General features: G+C 42.2%; 1 protein-coding gene across 5 annotated transcripts in view; it reads left to right on the forward strand.

The window, feature by feature from the left end:
• ATP11C (ATPase phospholipid transporting 11C (ATP11C blood group)) overlaps nt 1–21270 on the forward strand; it is a 219053-nt gene that overhangs the window by 58357 nt on the left and 139426 nt on the right. For all 5 annotated transcript variants that reach the window (XR_013277047.1, XM_077489893.1, XM_077489767.1 and 2 more), the window contains exon 3: nt 18777–18866. Coding sequence is in view for 4 of the 5 variants with exons in the window: in XM_077489893.1 (XP_077346019.1) it covers nt 18777–18866 (90 nt within the window). In the remaining variant the exon portion in view is untranslated. The remainder of the gene's footprint in view (nt 1–18776; nt 18867–21270) is intronic.

The following is a 21270-nucleotide window of genomic DNA, read 5'->3' on the forward strand; positions in this document are numbered from 1 at the left end:
CTTCCGGGTATCGCTGCTTCGGCCACTCGCAGCGCCAGAGCAGCGATGACGTCACTCCCGCACATGCGCACAGGAAGCCACCACAAACTGCATATCACCGTTAGCAGCAGTATGCTGCTAATGGCGATAGTGCGCCTGCGTGCCGCTGTCTACGGCGCATGCGCCATAGACAGCTGTCACTGTCTTTTAGTAAATATTTCCTAAACTGTAGGTTTAGGAGATATTTTTTGGACCTACAGGTAAGCCTTAATTTAGGCTTGCCTGTAGGTCAAAGTGGTTTGTAAGAATTTACAACCGCTTTAAAGTGCCAGTAAACACACAGGGGTATGTTTTACTAAAACTGGAGAGTTCAAAGTCTTACATAGTTGGTGAGGTTGAAAAAAAAGACACGCGTCCATCAAGTCCAACCGATGGGTGCGATTATATGTCAGTATTACTTTGTATGTTCCTGTATGTTGTGGTCGTTCAGGTGCTTATCTATCTCAATCTAATTGTAAATGATTATATATTATTATACAAACATAAACAAGTTCAGACATACACAAATTCATACATATATAGGAAGCATAGTTGGTTCATCGCACAAATTATGGATACCCTTTCACACATCCATCAAGAAAAAAAAAAAAACACACATCTGAAACTTTGTCTAACCCATCCATAGTCCATAATTTCTTTCCCTAGAGGTTTGTCTGGTTTCTTGTTGTTTCCCTATATAACCTCCAAGGGACCCACGTCCGGAGACACTCCTCGTGTATGTGTCCAATTCATATGCTAAAAGTGTCTGCAATCTTTTTCTATACTATCCATTTCTAAGGCCCGTTCGTTAACTGATGGAGACTGTATTGACCGCCAATGCCGCGGTATAACCAGTCTCTCTGCTGCCAACCAATGTCCAAGAAGACTCCTTTTAATGTTTTTATATGATCCTGGTGGGATAGAGAGAAGGGTAATTTGAGGCGTATTTGGAATTGACTCCCCAGTAACTGATATACAGTTGCATAATCTTTTCCCAGAAGCTAAAAATTTGTGGGCATTCCCACCAGATGTGAAGCAGTGAGCCCTTATCTGCATGGCACCGCCATCATATATCTGATTTATCTGGATATATATGCTGGAGTGATAGTGCTTATCTAATAGTTTTTTGAAACTATCAATGCACCTTTGCTGAGGCCACTGCCTGTAGAAGGGAATTCCACCTCCTTGCTGCTCTTACAGTAACAAACCCTCTACATCAGGCATGTCCAAAGTCCGGCCCGCGGGCCAATCACGGCCCGCCTGGTGTGCTGCGGGATCAGGGCTGTCAAATGAGCCGATCCCCGGCACTGTGTGAAGCTCCGTCGGCTTCAAAAGTGAAAGTAAAGTGCAGAGGAGTGTGCTGTGCTCTCTGCTTCCCCCTACAGTGCAGTACCCGGCTGAATGAGGAAATGGAATGGAAAGGTACTGTACTACAAGCTAGATTCGTTTTAAAAAGGCTTTATTTATGTGTGTGTGTGTGTGTGTGTGCATGTGTGTCTGTATGTATGTATGTGTGTACATGTGTGTCTGTATGTGTGCATGTGTGTCTGTATGTATATGTGTGCATGTCTGTCTGTATGTATGTGCATGTGTGTCTGTATGTGTGTGTGTGTGCATGTCTGTCTGTATGTGTGTGTGTGTGTGCATGTCTGTCTGTATGTGTGTGTGTGTGTGTGCATGTCTGTATGTATGTATGTGTGTGCATGTCTGTATGTATGTATGTGTGTGCATGTCTGTCTGTATGCATGTGTGTGCATGTGTGTCTGTATGTATGTATGTATGTGCATGTGTGTCTGTATGTATGTGTGTCTGTATGTATGTGTGTCTGTGCATGTGTGTGCATGTCTGTATGTATGTGTGTGCATGTGTGTCTATATGTGTGTGTGTGTGCATGTCTGTCTGTATGTATGTATGTATGTATGTGTGTGTGTGTGTATGTGTGTCTGTATGTGCATGTGTGTGTGTGTGTCTGTGCATGTATGATTGCATGTGTGTGTGTCCATGTATGTCTGTATGTATGCGTATGTGCATGTGTGTCTGTATGTATGTGCGTGTATGTCTGTCTGTATGTGTGTGCATGTATGTGTGTTTGTATGTGTGTGCAGCATGTGTGTGTGTGTATGTGTGTGCATGTGTCTGTATGTGTGTGTGTGCATGTGTCTGTATGTATGTAAGTATATGCATGTGTCTGTATGTGTGTATGTCTGTGTGTATGTGTATGCATGTGTGTTACTTTTAATCCAGACCCCCCCCCCCCCATTCTTGTACCATCAGAACTGCTTTTGTGGTGCTTGTGTGTGTGATAGCAGCCAGGATTGCTGCTCCTCTGAAAAGCAATCCATATACAGATCGCTTTTCAGAGGCATTTGAAAGGCGGTAAAGAGGCATTATGTTGCCTCCTCACCACCTGTTTTAAGCCCGTAAATGTAGCATCACTATACCGCAACTGTGCAGTCTACACAGTTGCGGGGTAGTTGCAGTGCAGGCCCATTCACCCTGAGCATACCTCCAGCTGCAGCCACAGCATGTGTACACCCCTAGCTGCTCCCTCTGCAGCTAAAGGGGGAGAAGTTGGGGGTGGTAAAAACAGCTTAACCATGTAGTTTTACTGCCCCTCCAATAAGCCCTTGGTTCACATCTGCATGGCTGCATGCTGTGTGTAGGGCAGCCCATGCATTTCAATGGGCTTCCATACCCACAAAAATGCAGGGAAAGAAGTCCCTGAGCTTTTTTTTTTTTTTTTTAATTGCGCTGCACCAAAAGCACCCCATGTTTCCAATGTGTGGGGTACCATTAAGACTTAACGGTACCCCCAAAGAACAGAGCATTCGTCTGTGTGTCAGGCAAACGAGCGCGACAAAGGCACGAGAATTTTTGTTGGGCCAGGTATGAGTGCTCGAATGACCGAATTTTAATGGTTCAAAGAATGTCAGGCAAAATGGTCGGCCCTCACACATGTTCACTTCATCGAATCTGGCCCTCTTTGAAAAAAGTTTGGACACCCCTGCTCTACATAGTTTAAGGTTAAACCTCTTTTCTTTTAATGAGTGACCACGAATCTTGTTAAACTCCCTTCCACGAAAAAGTTTTATCCCTAATTGTGGGGTCACAGTACGGTATTTATAAATTGAAATCATATCCCCTCTCAAGCGCCTCTTCTCCAGAGAGAATAAGTTCAGTGCTTGCAACCTTTCCTTAACTAATTAACTTGATGATTAACTTAACTAATATCCTCCAGACGCTTTATTATCTTTGTTGGCCTTCTCTGTACTCGCTCCATTTCCAGTACATCCTCCCTGAGGACTGGTGCCCAGAACTGGACAGCATGCTCTAGGTGAGGCCGGACCAGAGTCTTGTAGAGCAGGAGAATTATCGTTTTATCTCCTGGAGTTGATCCCCTTTTTAATGCCAATATTCTGTTTGCTTTGTTAGCAGCAGCTTGGCATTGCATGCTATTGCTGATCCCATCATCTACTAGGACCCCCAGGTCCTTTTCCATCCTAGATTCCTTCAGAGGTTCTCCCCCCCCAGTGTATAGATTCCATTCATATTTTTGCCACCCAAATGCATTATTTTACATTTTTCTACATTGAACCTCATTTGCCATGTAGTTGATCACTCCATTCATTTGTTGAGATCTTTTTGCAAGGGTTCCACATCCTGCAGAGAAGTTATTGCCCCGCTTGGCTTAGTATTGTCTGCAAATCTCTTTGCATTCAAGAAGTGTCTGGCGCCCATGACTCTACCTTACATTACACCCACTATGTCTTGCAACCCACTCTATAACAAAGGATGTCAGCTGTTCCTGGCTCTGGAGGTTCATTAGACTAAAGGAGGACTGGGACCTTGCTACAGGTACTTATATTTTGAATTACTAAAATAATTACAGTGCCATCATCCACATACAGAAATAGAAGGAACGATGTAAATTAACCACTTTCGTTGCTCTCACATTTTGACAATTACTCAGTCATGCAACACTGTACCCATATTACATTTTTGTCCATTTTTTTCACACAAATAGAGCTTTCTTTTGGTGGTATTTAATCACCGCTGTTTTTTTTTAAAAAAAATTTTGTGCTATAAAAGAAAAAAGACTGAAAATTCTTTAAAAAAACAAAATAATTTTTCTTCGTTTCTGTTATAAAATTTAGCCGATTAGTAACTTTTCCTCATAAATTTTGGGCAAAACTTATACTACATATCTTTGGTAAAATAAGTACAAATTGGTGGATATTATTTGGTCTTAGTTATAGAGTCCACAAGCTATGGTGCCATTATCTGAAAATTGATCACGCCTGAAAAACTGACGCCCTATGTAATTTCTTGAGACCCTAACATGCCAGAAAAGTACAAATACCCTCCAAATGACCCCTTTTTGGAAAGAAGACATTCCAAGGTATTTAGTAAGAGGCATGGTGAGGTTTTTTGAAGTTGTCATTTTTTCCTACAATTCTTTGCAAAATCAAGATTTTTTATTTTTTTTTTCCTTTTTTTTCCCCACAAAATTGTCATATCATCAGGTTATTTCTCACACACAGCATATGCATACCACAAATTTCACCCCAAAACACATTCTGCTATTACTCCCGAGCATGGCGATACCACATGTGTGAGACTTTTACACAGCCTGGCCACATAGAGGCCCAACATGCAGGGAGAACCATCAGGCGTTCTGGAGCACCCAGGACAATTCTGACATTTCTCTCCTACATGTAAAAATCATCATTTATTTGCTAGAAAATTACAGAACCCCAAAACATTATATATGTTTTTTTAGCAAAGACCCTTGAGAATACAATGATGGTCGTTGCAACTTTTTGTCACGCACAGTATTTGTGCAGCAATTTTTACAACGCGTTTAAAAAAAAAAAAAAACAGATCTGTACTTAAAAAAAAAACAAAAAAAAACAAGACAGTAAAGTTAGCTTAGATGGATATCTAACATGTCACCCTTCGAAATTGCACACGTTCATGGAATGGCGCCAAACATTGCTACTTGAAAATCCCCATAGGCAACACTTTATATTTTTTTACTGGTTACATGTTTTGAGTTACAGAGGCGGGACTTGCGTATGCGTTCGCTTCTGCATGCGAGCACATGGGGACAGGGGCGCTTTAAATGTTTTTTTTTTTTGTTTGTTTTTTTTATTGTTCATTTTACTTTATTTTAGTTTGAAATTTTTTTCCCCAAAAATACATTTTTTTAAACTTTTTTATTCCTATTACAAGGAATGTAAACATCCCTTGTAATGGGAATAGGCAAGACAGGTCCTCTTTACAGTGAAATATGGGGTCGGTAAGACCCCACATCTCACCTCTAGGCTGGGAAGCCTGAGGGGTTAAATTTCGGTGAGCAGTGATGTGGGCACTGCAGATGCAGCCCACAGCACTACTGACACCGATCTCTTCCCCGTCCGCTGTACCGATCGGTACAGAGAGGGGAGGGAGCGATCACGTGGTAAACGGCGCGATGAGCGGCCGTTTACCGTGGACCCGGCGGTCATGGATGCTCTCGAGTGCGCGCCCCAGGGGGCGCGTGAGAGTGGAATTCTGGGAGGCCGTTAATTAACGGCCTCTCAGAGTTAAACAACCGCCCTGTAACCAATAATCTGCTATGGGCCAGTTGTTAAGTGGTTAAATAGGATGGATTTACCAAGACTGAAGAGTGCAAAATCTGGTGCAGCTGTGCATAGTAGCCAATCCGCTTTTAACTTCAGCTTATTAAATTAGGCTTTGACAATTAAACTTGCAAGCTGATTGGTTTCTATGCAGAGCTTCACCAAATTTGAACTTTTCAGTCTTGGTAAATCCATCCTATTTATTTTACATCTGTCCTTTTATTTCTGTATGTGGATGATGGCACTGTAATAATAATAATAAAAATAAGCTAAGTACCTGTAGCAAGGTCTCAGGCCTCCTTTAGTCTAATGAGAACCTCCAGAGACAGGAACAGCTGACATCCTTCTGTATAGAGTGGGTTGCAATGCATAGTGGGTGTAAGTAAGGTAGATTCATGGGCACCAGACACTTCTTGAATGCAAAGAGATTTATTTTCTCTTGAACAGAATGGTGGGAGAGAGGGTTTAGTACCAGGACACCCTTAGGTAGTTGCAATGTCAATTGGCAGACTCCGAGACTTCTACAGGTAGACAGCCATGCAGGGCAAGGCACCCAGCAAGTCAGCACATCTGCATGTGTAGGAGCGCTGTCTCCTATGGCAACAATCTTAGAACGGTTCCTAACACAAATTGTAATGAATTCTCAGCCCACTGAATTCTGTGAGCCCTTTTAGTCATCTTACTTTAGTATTATTTAGTATTTTCCTCAAGCGTGACCCCCGCTTCCCTGCTTGGTCCCTGGCTTGGCACTACAGATAATCCTCAAGCGTCACCTCACTGGCTGGGTCCCTGCTGAAGTTTCCTGATTCTTCACCATCCCCAGTTGGTGAGAATACTTGCTTCAGCTACTCACTGTGGTCCCTAGTAACAAGGAGGTTCATCCCTTAGTGGCGACAGCGTCCCTCTACCTCGCACCATGACAGTTCTCCGGCCGGCAGAACCCTCACTTCTGGTTTGACTACAAGCTGCAATCCCAACCCCATGCTGCTCTCTTGCTTCTTGATAGGCCCCAAGACAGCCTAGCAGCCAGATGTGCCCTGGATAGGCCCAAACTCCAGCCCAGCGCAACAAACATCCAGATGGCACAGAATCATGATCACCTGACTCCACCAAAATATATAGGTTCTCCCAGCAAGCCAAGTTGCACTGTCAATTGGCAAACTCCGAGACTTCTACAGGTAGATGGCCTTAACGAAAGAAAACCCCTGCCCATTGCCTAAGACTCCCCCATATACTCCTAATCTGTCCTTGCACCGTCCTTATTTTATCCAATGTCGCCAGGTACCCGGCCACCCAGTGACCGAAGAGAGAAGTGCAGCAATTCCAGACATCGATTCCCTATTGATCAGATCAATAATACAGATCCCTAACAATTGGCCATGGCAACTATACCTGCCATGTAAATTTAGGAGAAACCTTGCCTAGACATCAGGGTGCTACATGCCCTTTTTCCTAATTAATATACAGCTGTCATATGACCCAGCTCTTTCCTGTCTGTAGGGAAACATAAGAAGGAGGAGTTTCTAGTGCTCTGCTGCTGGTCACATGTTAAAAAAACAAAACAAAAAAACATCGCCTTTGAAATACAGAGTAAAATAAATTAATATCAAAAAAACTGTTTTAATCTGACATACAGATTTATATTTGAAATCAAATACTTATTGTTTTTTGTCAGTCACATGGTGTAGACCGATTTCTGCTAGTCACAGGATGTCATGCCTCTTCAGCCTGTGTCTTAGCAAAACAGGGAGGTGAAGCCTCTATTAATCTACATGTAATATCCCATCTCCATGTTTAGTTGGTGGGCAGGGAGCAGGAGGGAGGGAGCTGTCATTTACTACTGTGTATATGCCAACATGAGTGTCACTCTAGTCACATGGACTGCTCATATGTGATGGGGAGGAAGTTCTCAGCATAGAAAATCTCTGACAACTGATCATGTGCAGAGTTACCGCCACAGCTGCAAAATCCCTAGCTGAATTGGCATTATGCTGATACATTGGCTTTAATGTTGTCTGACCTGCTGGCCCTGAAGAGGTATAGTGATGAGGAATATCAGGTGTGTTCGCAAACCGCACGTGGAAGAGCTCGCCATAAAGTCGGCACTGCACAGCGCTAATCACAGGCAGTGAGACATTTCCCGATCTCTGCAGCCGTGCATCGGACAATGTCTCACTGCTTGTGATTAGCGCTCTGCAGTGCTGACTTTATGGCGGGCTCTTCATGTGCGGTTTGCGAACACGCCTGAGCTCATCCTTCCCTTTTTTTTTTTTTTATTCCGTTTTTTTCACACATTATACAGACAGAAAACATAGAGGTTGAGAGGGCAACATACACTCTCTCCTCTTAGCCACACAGGGGTAACATTGGCCTGAGCTCATCCTTAGTCAGGAGCAGAGCTGATGAACACTGGTTCGGACTGGGGCTTCCTCTGCTGCACTGCATGTACCAGAAGCAATTTCCCAAATTTCCCAGTTATAAAGTCAATGTTTGTTTTTCTTTCTTTACTTGACCACCTTTTTTTAAAAAAGTCATTCACAGCACAGACTGTTTTTTTGTTTTTAAATCCTTTATTGTGGTCTGTGGTGAGGACATGAATGAGGATTCGGGCAAATGTACCCTTTGCTGAGATTGTTTGACCAGTTTTGGTTTTGGTGACATGCTTGACATTCGCATAGAGAAGAATTCCATCAGAGGAAGTGTATTTTACCTTTTCTGCTTTTTAATAAAATATATTTCTTCATATTTTTTATGGCCTGGATGAAGATTCAAAGTGATTGTAAATCCTTGTTTTATTTAAAAACAAAACAAGCAAAAAAAAAAAAAAACAGTCAAACTTACCTGCCATGTGCAGTCATTTTACACAGAGCAGCCCTTCTTGGGTCTTCTGATGGCGCTCCTGGCTCGTTCCTCCTTGCCCACCGAGCGCCCACCATAGGAAGCCGCTTTCTATAGGGGCACTAGTGCATGTTATCAGTCTTCGCCATGTCTATTGAATCCATTCATCTTTTAACCATTTTCCGTCACAAACTTTTCATAGGTTTAGGTGTAACAGTTATTGAACGTCTAGCTTTACCCGCTGGTGATCTTAGTCATTTGTTATTTAGGAGATGAATAGATACGGTTATCACACAATGAAAGATTCTCTGTAAGCCGTTGATCAATGGGATTGTTCCAGACCAGTAATTCTCAACCAGGGTTCCTCCAGAGGTTGCTAGGGGTCCCTTCAGCATGGGGCAATTTCTGCCTCTCGGACAAGTTCCCACCGACACCATTGATCTTTTTAAAACAAAAAAGTGTGGCGCTTAGGTGGCAACAAACCACATGAACCAGTAAGGCACTAATTCAAGCAAAGAAAATTACATACACTTCAAAAAAATAAAATATGTGTAAATTCCGTTGTATATCAAGAGATCTTACTCCCAGGTGGAAGAGTGCATGAACCTCATGCACACAAAAGGTTAAGGTAAATAAAATTAATTTAACATATACAGTCCATCAAGTGAACGTCTAACAGTCCTTGAAATGTGTAATATCAATCACAATTCCAAACTTGGTGACGTGAAAAAAGGTGAAATTCAACTTCTGATGTGTAGAATAATACCACCACCACCGTGATAAATAAGGGGAGAGGAGGCTTACCAAATGACGTGGACTCAGAGGAAGGCTTACGCCTCTCGAGTCATATGGGCCTGTAGGTTAGCAAACCAGATAATCATACATCTAGTATGTTATAGCATCTTCCGGAACATGTGACCGGTAGTGCCAAGTGCTTCCGGGGTCATTTTGTACTTATAAGCGATGCTGTTTACAGACATCGCTACTTTCTGACTATGTTATTGCGATTTAACCAAATGTGAGTGTAATTTTATTATTATTTTTTAATAAATTTGATGTTAAAACGGTATCACGCTATGCTAGTTTTCTACTTCCATGGTCTTTGATACCTGAGCCCCCTATTTTCGTGGGATGAGCACTATAGGAGGATCGCTACGGATGATTTCATGACCTGAAGACTTGCGGGAGATTACATACTAGATGTATGATTATCTGGTTTGCTAACCTACAGGCCCATATGACTCGAGAGGCATAAGCCTTCCTCTGAGTCCACGTCATTTGGTAAGCCTCCTCTCCCCTTCTTTATCACGGTGGTGGTGGTATTATTCTACACATCAGAAGTTGAATTTCACCTTTTTTCACGTCACCAAGTTTGGAATTGTGATTGATATTACACATTTCAAGGACTGTTAGACGTTCACTTGATGGACTGTATATGTTAAATTAATTTTATTTACCTTAACCTTTTGTGTGCATGAGGTTCATGCACTCTTCCACCTGGGAGTAAGATCTCTTGATATACAACGGAATTTACACATATTTTCTTTTTTTGAAGTGTATGTCATTTTCTTTTTTTTTTTTTTTTTAAAGTTTAAATTTTTTATTAAAATATAGCAAATAAAACATGAACTTAGCTCCCTCGCAGGGGATTACAGTAACGGTGTTGCAAGACAGGAATGAAAGCTCAGAGAGCAAAAAGACAAACATAAGAAAAACACTGAGAGACCCAAGGAGGAGATATGGGCCCCTCCCGCTAAGGAAGAGGCTCCCAGTCCGAAAATATCAGTATCGTCCGAATAGTAAATTTCAGTGTTCTGAGTAAACATCAAAAAGAGAGAAAATAAAAAATAAAAACCCCCCAGTCAACATAAAAAAAAATAAGAAAAAAATCCAACAAAAGGCCGCATAAGATACATGAGCAGACGGAAACAACCTCTGGGAAGATCGAGGCCCCGACACCCCAACAGGGAGCACGCTGTGCCGGGGTCTCGAAACCCCCTTAACCTGCCGATGTAACTGGAGGACTATATGCCTAACATTAGCAAAAAATGACTGGGATAAGTAATAGATCAAGAGAACGTACAGTGAACTAGGTGTAGGCCTCTGAGAGTCCCAACTACTAACATAGCTACAAACAGCTTATGAGGAAAAGGCCCAGGAGTAGTGGGACCGACAGTGCGAAGCTAGTGAGTCTAAGGCCACAAGGTGATAAAAAATAAAAATAAAATAAAATAAAGATAAAACTGTTATGACCTGTCTTGAGTCCTAAAATTCCCCAAAACCCAGTCCAACAGGGCATGGAGAGGGAGAGGATGTGGACGAGAGAAAGAAAGGAAAGAATAGGAAAGAGAAAGGGGAAAAAGAGAGAGAAATAGGTGTACAGAGAGGGGTGCCTGGACCAAGGAGAGTCCGTGGAGATCATGATATAAAATGGAACTGGGGGCTAAACAGGAACCGAGCCCTGAGTCTGGTCTTATAGAAGGATCCCAATAAAGTTGGCCCAAGGTTCCCACACCCGCTTAAATTTGTCTATTTTGTCCAAAATTGAATGAGAAGTTTTTTCGTTGAACATAATCCAAGTAATTTTTTGTTTAATGGGAAGGAGACCCTGGGGGACTTCCAAGACCTGGCTATCGTCATTTTAGCACCGATAAAGAAAAAATGAATCAGAACTCGGCTATGTTTAGTGGTTAGGGGTATCGTTTGATTTAGGAGGGCAATTGCAGGGGATTGCGGAACAGCAAGACCAGTGACTCTACGAATAAGGCCAAAGGTCTTGTTCCAGAAGCTTCTGATCCTGGGGCACTCCCACAGGATATGGAGGAGCGACCCTAGATGGCCGTAGCCCCTAAAACATAGGGGCGAGGATTGGGGGTAAAATTTGGCCAGACGTGTCGGGACCAGATACCAGCGCAAGAAGACCTTGACGTCTGCCTCCATCAGAGAAATGTTAAGGATCCCCCTGAAGGCACTCGAGAAACAGGAATGCCAAGTGTCCAAATCCCATTCAATATCTAGGTCACGCTCCCAGCTCAGCATGTATCTCGCCTTTTCCTTTGGATCGGCCAAAGCAGAGTAAATCAGGGAGATGCCCCCCCTCACGTCCATGGCTGATGAGCACCAAAGTTCATACGGGGAGATAGAAAGGGGGAGGGGATGATGGGAAATCAGAGTGTGTAGGAAATGGGCAATTTGGCGGAATCGAAATCTTTCTGAGTCTGGCATCTCCAGTTTAGATATGCAATGCCCAAGTTTGAGTGGCCCAGACGGGTTGAGAAAGTGCCCTATTCTATAAAGGCCTTTATCTATCCACCACTGGAATGCTCTAATATCCCTCCCAGGTGGGAATGAGGGGTTATTGAAGAGATGTGTAAGAGGTCGCCATTCTGAGGTGAGAATGTTGGCCTTGTAAAGCGTGTCGCATAGAGCGAAGGAATGGGAGAGGGTAGGGGCCATGATCGGGGGTCTAGATTTCGGGGGGCGCCACATCAGATAATCAATAGTGTGTTTGGGGATAGCTTGTCTCTCCATTTCGAGCCAGTCAGGCTTTGGTCCTCTGGAAAATACATTAGAAATCTGGCAGAGTTGTGCTGCTTGGTAGTACCACCAAAGGTTAGGCAGCCCAAGGCCGCCCTTCCGTCTAGGTCTAAATAGCGTTGTCTTTGGGAGTCTGTAGTTAGATTTGCCCCAGGTGAATCTAATGATCGCTGACTGTAGGGTTTGGATGTGGGATTTGGGGACAGGTATCGGCAGTGATCGGAAGAGATACAATAGTCTAGGGAGAAGAGTCATCTTGACCGCATTGATCCTCCCAATCCATGACAGCTTGTGGAGGGACCAATGCTCCAGGTCCTGTTTGAGTTTCTTAAACATGGGAGGGTAGTTATGTTTATATAAGTGTTCGATGGTGTGCGTAAGCTGGACCCCTAGATAGGTAATGGACGGGGAGCTCCAGGAGAATGGGAAATGCTCCTTGAGTCTGTTAACAAGGTCTGAGGGGACAGAAACATTGAGGGCTGTCGCTTTGGCCATATTAACTTGCAACCCGGATACCTCCCCAAATTTTCGGAGGAGTTGGAGAATGTTAGGAGTCGAGGTGAGGGGAGAGGTTATAAAGAGGAGGACATCGTCCGCAAACAAAGAGCATTTATGTGTTGCTGTTCCGCATTTAACTCCCTGAATGTCTGGGTGGTTCCTAATGGAAATAGCTAAGGTTTCAATGCCAATGGCGAAGAGGAGGGGGGAGAGCGGGCATCCCTGTCTAGTACCTTTCCGAATCGTGTATGTCATTTTCTTTGCTTGAATTAGTGCCTTACTGGTTCATGTGGTTTGTTGCCACCTAAGCGCCACACTTTTTTGTTTTAATTTTTGTATGTTATTGTGTAGTCTTCAGTAGTGTTGGCAGCTGGGTAGAACACATCTTTTCATAGCGCAGTATTTTTTTACACCTTTATACCATTGATCTTTTTAACTATCTGTAATGGGGGTAATTCTTCCCAATGACCACAAGTGTAAGGACCATTCTTCCCACTGACCATCACACTAATGTATCATGAGTTGTACATTTCTACTTTTTAGCAGGGGTTCCTTGAGACCGGAGAACTATTTCAAGGGTTCCTCTGTGTTGAAATGGTTGAGAAAGGCTGTTCCAGACACTTGCAGTTCACTGGAAAGTAACGTTGTGCAATTTCATCTTGGATTAAATGTATCTGTTCATCTACAAGAAGAGGTGACCATGAAATATGACGCCGTAAAGCTAACTTCCCATCTGTATACACATTGATATAAACTAACCTTTAAAAGCCGGGGGACAGATGTGACCTATTTTTAAACGTTCGCTTCTTGTGAGGCCATGTGATACCTGGTTAAAGATTTTCTTCATTTCTGTTTAAAGTAAAACAATTATTCGCTGCGCTAAATATTTGTTCAGGTAGTAATCTTAAAATAAGACCGGCAGCACTTTCCCTGTACAAAGTTATCTGCTTCCAAGCTAAGTTTCCATGCATCTTCCACTTTTTTTTTCCTCAAAGTATTTATAAATTTATAATTTTTTTTTAAATGCCTATATTTACGTGCAATGGCTTTGCACAGAGCAACCCCAGTCCTCTTCTTCTGGGGTCCCCCACTGGTGACCCTGGCCCTTCTCTTCATCAGGTGGTCCTAGGGAAAGCCACTGCATGTACAGTAAATATCTCCTAAACGGGGCATGTTTAGGAGATATTTACAGTTCCTATAGGTAACCCTTATTATAGGCTTACCTGTAGGTAAAAGTCAGAGATGGGAGTTTACTCCCACTTTAATGTGTGTTTAAAACAAAGTCCTATTAGTCTATTGCAGGGGTAGGGAACCTTTTTGGCTGAGAGAGCCATGAACGCCACATATTTTAAAATGTAATTCCGCGAGAGCCAAACAATATGTTTAAAACTAATTTTATTTTTATTTTTTATCGATCGACTAATTTCAATTATAACTGTAATATCCACATAATCTCCCCCACTGTAATATCCACATCTCCCCTACGATTGTCTGCTTGCTTACCACTACACAGACAGGCAGATCCATGAGCAGTTGAGGCGGGTGATGACGTCAGCGCGCCGCTCACCTAGGCCAACGCCGGGTGTACCAAGATGGCCGCAGCTCTGGAGCTAGGCCGAAGCTGTGGCCTTTCCTATGGGCTCAATCCACGGATCGGCACACCACGCAGTCCACGGATTGAGAGGTGAGAGCCAGATGCAGCCAACAAAAGAGCCACATCTGGCTCGAGAGCCATAGGTTCCCTACCCCTGCTCTATTGTATACATACATGTATATAGGATAACTTAAAAGTGAACAATTTTACTGTCTGTGGCTTAGATAGAATATAGCCAATTAATGTACTATATGATTTTTTGTTTTTATTGTTTTACTCCTCTATAAAGAGGTCAGACCTCAAATTCAACATATTTGTGGATGACTAGTTTTCTCGGTTTATAAAGCATAGTTCACATTGTAAACTTATTTGCCAAGTATCTATTTGTTTTCATGTTCGTGCTAAAACTTGTGAATTTTATGTCCACAAAGATTTTACCACTAAGGCCCCATTCACAACTGAGCATAGTGTTGTCAGGCAGAAAGTCGCGCAATTTTACACGCGATTTTTGTACAGCCCAAAAGGTCATCCATGTAAAAAGCGGGAAAACGCACAAATCTGCCTTAAAAAAAAAAAAGTTCCAGAACTTGTTTGAGATTCAGGGGTTTTAGAGTGGAGATGTGAACCATCTCCACAGAGAATAAGCTTTTCGGCTTGTATTCACACCCAGGCGGTATGCTTGTAGGACGTTAGAAAAAGTCCTGCAAGCAGCATTTTTGTATACAGCACTCCCAAAACGCCCTGCCCATCAAAATAATTGGAGAGCGCTTTGAAAGCACTGCAACACGGGTGCTCTTAAACCCTTCACTAAAGCGTTGTTAAAACGAGCGGCGCTTTAGCGATAATGCACGGATTGCCCCAGTGTGAAGGTAGCCCAAAGATGCTGCTTGAAGGACTTTCTCTAATGCCCCAGTGTGAAAGCACTCGGACATTCACATTCGGGCAGCATGGGAGGCAGTTTTCGGGTGCCATTTCTAGCGCTAAAATGCCTGAAAACTACCTCGGTGTGAAAGGGGTCTTACGTTTGTGACTATGAACTAGCAAATTTTAAAGATTTCCAATGATTTTTCCAATGATGGTTATGTTGGTCTTATTCCAAAATGGATCAACCTAATTATTTTCCTCAAAATTCTATAGAATTATTTAAAGTTAACCTTCAGTTAATGTTCCCTACACTAAAATGAATGTAATCCATTATGATGTACCGTATTTATCGGCGTATAACACGCACCTCAAGTTTAGGAGGGAATTTAAAAGAAAAAAACTTTTAGGAGGGAAGTTTAAAGAAAAAAAACGTACATTTAAATGCCCATCAATGCAGCCTTATCAGTGTCATTTGCAGCCTTACATTGCAGCCTTGTCAGCCGTTTGCAGCCTTGTCAGTGTCTTTGGCGTTTAAAAATGGCGCCGCTGAGATACAGAGTGGATGTCCTGTTTATCTCGGCGACGCTTGGTAGTTCTCGGCCGCAATTGGCTGTTTTCGGCTGAGTGCGACTGAAAATAGCCGAGAACGGCCGAGTGCGTCGGAAAATACCCGCAAGCCGCAGAGAACGGCAGAAAGGGTTAGCAACAGCGGGGGATCGGCGTATAACACACACCCCTGATTTTAGGGGAAAAAGGTGCGTGTTATACGCCGATAAATATGGTACATGCTGTTTTATTAGCAACCACTCACTAAGGGTGCTAATTGCATCTGACATAGAGAGAGCCACTACAGGTGTAATCTACAAATAATTAAATATATTCAGAAAATATGGAGCAGTTAAGATCATACAGCAAACATATTTTCATAAATTTGATTATCTTGCTCTATCATTGTCCAGACAGCAGGCTTGGTGTTCTGGAATAATATACTGTCTAACTGCAATGTCCAAGACCTGGTTGTGCTGTCTGGCCGACGTCTCTCTATCACTTGACTGGCTGAGCAGAATTACAAATGCAATAATGCTGTTAATTTTATATATCCCAACTAAGTATTTGCTGATTGCCCTGAGTTTAGCTTAAGTAACTGAAAATGCCCCCCCCCCCCCCCCCCCCGTAACACAATATACTTCAGGTTCTTTGAAAGCTTTGTGCTTGGTAGTGTTCTAATTTTATCAGTACATTTCTGGCATTGAGAAAGCAAATTTGCATGCCGAGTATGTCCATCCATTTCGACATGTGGAGTTACTAAGTGCTGTGCCTATATTGATTGCGGGCAAAATAATTTATTATGTTGCCTGTAAAGTGCTCTGCAGCATTAAAGCAGTTTTAATAATAGCCTATCAGATTTTCAGCTGTCATATAAGAGATCGTAGGAGACGAGCCTTTTTTACATGTTAGGAAAAGAATGTGTTTGATGTCTTTTGAAGTACATAAGCCAAACTCTGCTTCACAAAATTAAATTAAACCTGTTATGTGGCGATGTGGGCAACCGCAATTGTTGACCTCCTTCTGAACATGCAAGTTACCTGTCTGCTATTCTGACCTTGCATTTCAATACCTTTTAGACACAATCCCAGCGAATATGCGCACCTGGACAGAAAGACCTTTTCTGACATCTGTAGTACGTTGCAGTAAAACAAAAAAAAATCTATGCAATGTTAATACATTTTTCTGACAGAGCGCACACAGCTGCGAGCGCTGATTGGATGCCGATCGGCAGAGTTTATTCTGGTATGCCCGTTCTACAGAAGCCCAACAGGCTGCTTTGTACACGGGCCGTGTGTCGGACAGTTACCGGCTGATATTTGGCCCTTGTGTACCAGACTTAAGTCACAATGATAGACAAAACCAATGTGCTTAAGTTGATAACACACAAACCATTCTAAATTCTCGTGTGTTTACTGGGTGTGTTCAATAAAGATTCACAGTGTTTGAGGAAAAAGTAAGTGTATCCATAGACTATTTCAGAGAAAGCTCATTGGAGTCAATGGTTTGCGCCCATGGAGTCCAGTTAATGAAACAAATCTGGAGGTGTGCTTTAGAGCTACTTTGATTGGTAAAAGACACTCGAACATTTTAAGATGGCTGTTCATAAGCAGCATCTGCTGATGTGAATTGTACAAAAAACAAAAAGGAGACCTATGCAGGTCAACTACTTTTGATCATAAGGCTCCAAAAAGGATGTAAAGCAATCCATCAGTCAACAGTTGGACGAATTGTGTATAAACAGAGACAGTTTAGTACAGTGGCTGTTCTTAGAAGTGGACGTCTAGCCAAGATGACTCCCAAGGCACAACTTGGAATCCTCAATGAGGTAAAGAAGAACCCACGAGTAACAGTTAAAGGCTTGAAAATGTGCCTTTTTGGAATGGCACAATCACAGTCCAGACATTATTCCCATAGAGATGCTGTGGAATGACCTTGAGAGCCGTCCACAACAGACATCCTACAAATGTGTCTGAGCTGAAGCAGTTTTGTAAAGCAGAATGGTCAAAAATGTCTCTTGAACGTTGTGCAGGTCTGATCCAGAGCTATCGAAAGTGTTTGCTTGAAGTCCTTGCTGCCAAAGGAGGTTCATCCTGCTATTAACGCAGGGGGTTCACTTACTTTTTTTTCTTCAGCACTGTGAATGTTTACTAGGTGTGTCAGTGAAGACATTAGAAATTAGAACTGTTTGTGTGTTATCAGCATAAGCACATTATGTTTATCTATTTCTGTGACTTGATAGTATTTATAGGGTGAGTATTAGATAACATTTTTATTTATTTATTTATTTTTTTATAGGGCAAATTGCTGAATAAAACCAGGTAATTCCAAGGGGTACAAATACTTTTTTTCTAGTCACTGTAGATTCTGCCTGGGCATCCAGACATCATCTGGAGTCTTGGTCTAGTTTACAAGAATGCCATGAAGATTATACATAATAGACATGCATAAAAAAATATTTAGTCTACATACAATTCCAGATTTAGATATATTATCTAGGGCCTCTTGCGCGTGATACTCCTTTCTGAGCATCTACTTTTTTTTTTTTTTTTTTTTTTTTTTTTATGTATTTTCGCGTATGTGTTTTGCGCAAATGCAGAAACCGTATTTCTTGCGTTCTTCTTCTCCTGCAAAATATGTAAATGGACATTTGTACGCATTTGCGTGCAAGAGGCGTAAATTACTGACAGAGCAGAAAAAATAAATAAATTATATATATATGTATGTATGTATGTGTGTGTGTGTGTGTGTGTGTGTGTATATATGTGTATATATGTGTATATATATATATATATATATATAATTTTTTTTTTTTACTGAAGAATGCACGGTGCCTGTGTGCATAGGCACATGCCAATACATGGGGCTGTATTTTAGCTCAGTTCAAAAAAAAAATGCTGTAATGAGCTTTTTCAAGCTGCAGTGTGCAAGAGGCCTAAAAGTGTAGAGGCTGGTGTATCAGCAGTGACGATGCTGATAGCCATGCCCCCTGTAACTTTTTTTTTTTTTTTTTCCCATCCCTCTGCAATGCAAGTAGGCGACTGCTCTGTGTTCAGGAGCAATGCAGCATTGTTGCCCCACTATCAACAGAAGCTACATTAGGTGGATTTCACTGGTAGGAACAGATATTTGTGGGACTACAAGACCGCTAATAATTATAGGTTACTGTGTGTAATTTATATATATTTTATTATATTTTTTTTAATCGAAGGCCATAGTGCTATGTTTAGAAAGTCATTGTCTTTTGTTTTCTCTTGCAGTACACTGTGTGGAACTTCATCCCAAAAAACCTGTTTGAGCAGTTTAGAAGAATTGCAAACTTTTATTTTCTTATAATCTTCTTAGTACAGGTAAGTTTTCTATTCTTTGGATTTTAATGTGGTTAAATGCACAGCATGATTTAGGACTTGTTCACACCCACCTGCATGCTAAAATAGGCCATTTTAACATGCAGACCGGTGCCCATTGTGTAAGAGTGGTAAAGGAAGGAGTCGTGCATTGTTAACATTTGTTGCCTTAGGCTAGTTTCAAATCTATGTGGCACTGAGAGCCGCATTTTGCACTGGCGCATCAGCCCATTCATTTTGCACCTTGCATTTTCAGGTGCTGCAAACCACATTCAGTATTTTGGGAGTACACTCTTCCCTTCACAGATGTGTACCTAGCCTTATAACAAAATTACACTTGCTTCATCTCTATGCACAACGGCAATGAGATGCGCTGACGTTAAGAGCAGTGAAAAAAAATGCAGTAAGCCTGTATTTTGTATGCCACGGCCGGAACCCACCTCAACACAGCATTGTGGTGTGAACAGAGCATAGAAGACACAAAAAAACTAATTATTTTCTTCTTGCACTTGTGTTGAGCCAGCGTTGATCTGTTCTGCACATAATGTGAACAAGTTCTTAAAGATGCAGTTAAAAGGACATTGCAGAGAGGTAAATGGATCAAATTTCCCTCCTGGGTGTTAATTATTTTAGTTTTTTGTATATATCTGGGGGTACTCAGCAGTAACAACTTTTTTGAATGTTTCTGACATCTATTTTACCTCCCAGATTGTTTAGCAAAGCAGTGGTCTTGCAGTGTGTTTGGGGTCGTTATCATGTTGGAATACTGCCCTGCAGCCCAGTCTCTGAAGATAGGGGATCCTGCTCTGATCTGTAGCTCCCCAGTGTCGGCAGCACTCATGCAGCTCCAGGCTATAACACTCCCACCACCATGCTTGACTGTAAGACACACTTGTCTTTGTACTCCTTCTAGGAAGATAGCCATGCAGACCAATTTGATGCAGTGTGCAGCATATGGTCTGAGCACTGGCAGGCTGACCCCCCCCCCCCCCCCCACCCCCACCCCTTCAACCTTGGCAGCACTCGTACATCTATTTCCCAAAGACAACCTCTGGATATGATGCTGAGCATGTGCACTTAACTTTTTTTGTTCGAACATGGCGAGTCCTGTTCTGAGTGGAACCTGTCCTGTTAAACCGCTGTATGGTCTTGGCCACCACGCTGCAGCTCAGTTTCAGGGTCTTGGCAATCTTCTTATAGCCTAGACCTGTGATGGTGAACCTTGACACTCCAGATGTTTTTAAAATTACATTTCTCATGATGTGCATTCACTCTGTAGTGTAGCTGGGCATCATGGGAAATGTAGTTTCAAAACATCTGGGGTGCCAAGGTTCACCATCACTGGGTTTGGACCATCTTTGTGTGACCAACAATTCTTTCAGATCCTCAGAGTGTTCTTTGCCATGAGGTGCCATGTTAAACTTCCAGTGACTAGTATGAGAGAGTGAGAGCAATAACACAAAATTTAACCCACCTGAGACCTTTTAACACCAACGAGTCACATGACACCAGGGAGGTAAAATGGCTAATTGAACCCATTTTGGACGTTTTCACTTAGGGGTGTACTTACTTTTGTTGCCAGCGGTTTAGACATTAATGGCTGCGTGTTGAGTTATTTTGAGGGCACAACAAATTTACACTGTTATACAAGCTGTACACTCATTACTTTACATTGTAGCAAAGTGTAATTTCTTCAGTGTTGTCACATGAAAAGATATATGAAAATATTTACAAAAAATGTGAGGGGTGTACTCACTTTTGTGAGATACTGTATTGGGACTCTTTTTAGGAGGGGAGATCTCACCACTGGGGCTGCAAGAGATATATAAGAAGCCATGATTCAGCTATCTGGACTCCATCTGTAACTTATTACAAGCTTTGGATAGATTTTCCCTTTAATTATATTTTAGTCATTTTGTGAGCAAAAGTATTTTATACATTTAAAGAAGAATTCCAGGTATGGATATTTTATACACAGTTATATTGGTCCGGCTTGGACACATACAAGCAATTTTAAAGACTAGGTCCAGGCATCGGCATGTTCTACGTAGTTATATTGGTCCAGCTTGGAGCAATGCAACGCTGAATATACCATACCTTGCCGATGCCCCTATAAGCTGGAAATATGCTGCATTCTGAACACAGGAGGTGGGGTGCTCAGCATGGGCACCATTCAGAGAATACGGTGCATTTTCTGAATGAAAGCAAAGCGTTCTCTGATTGGAAGTGGTGGACAGGTGGGGTGGTAATGTCACGTTCTCCACCTCATCCAATCGGTGAACGCTTTGCATTCATTCAGAAAATGCATGCAGGGCATCTGCTTATCATGAGACCCGAATGCAAGTGGGGTTCACTAAAGTGGAGAGGTCTACTTGAGTGATTTCCAGCTTCCAGGGCCATCGGGCAG

The sequence above is a fragment of the Lithobates pipiens genome, unplaced genomic scaffold (assembly GCF_037356315.1).
Source record: "Lithobates pipiens isolate NorthernLeopardFrog02 unplaced genomic scaffold, aLitPip1_a1.2 Scaffold_1, whole genome shotgun sequence".
In the NCBI taxonomy this organism is placed as follows: Eukaryota; Metazoa; Chordata; class Amphibia; order Anura; family Ranidae; genus Lithobates; species Lithobates pipiens.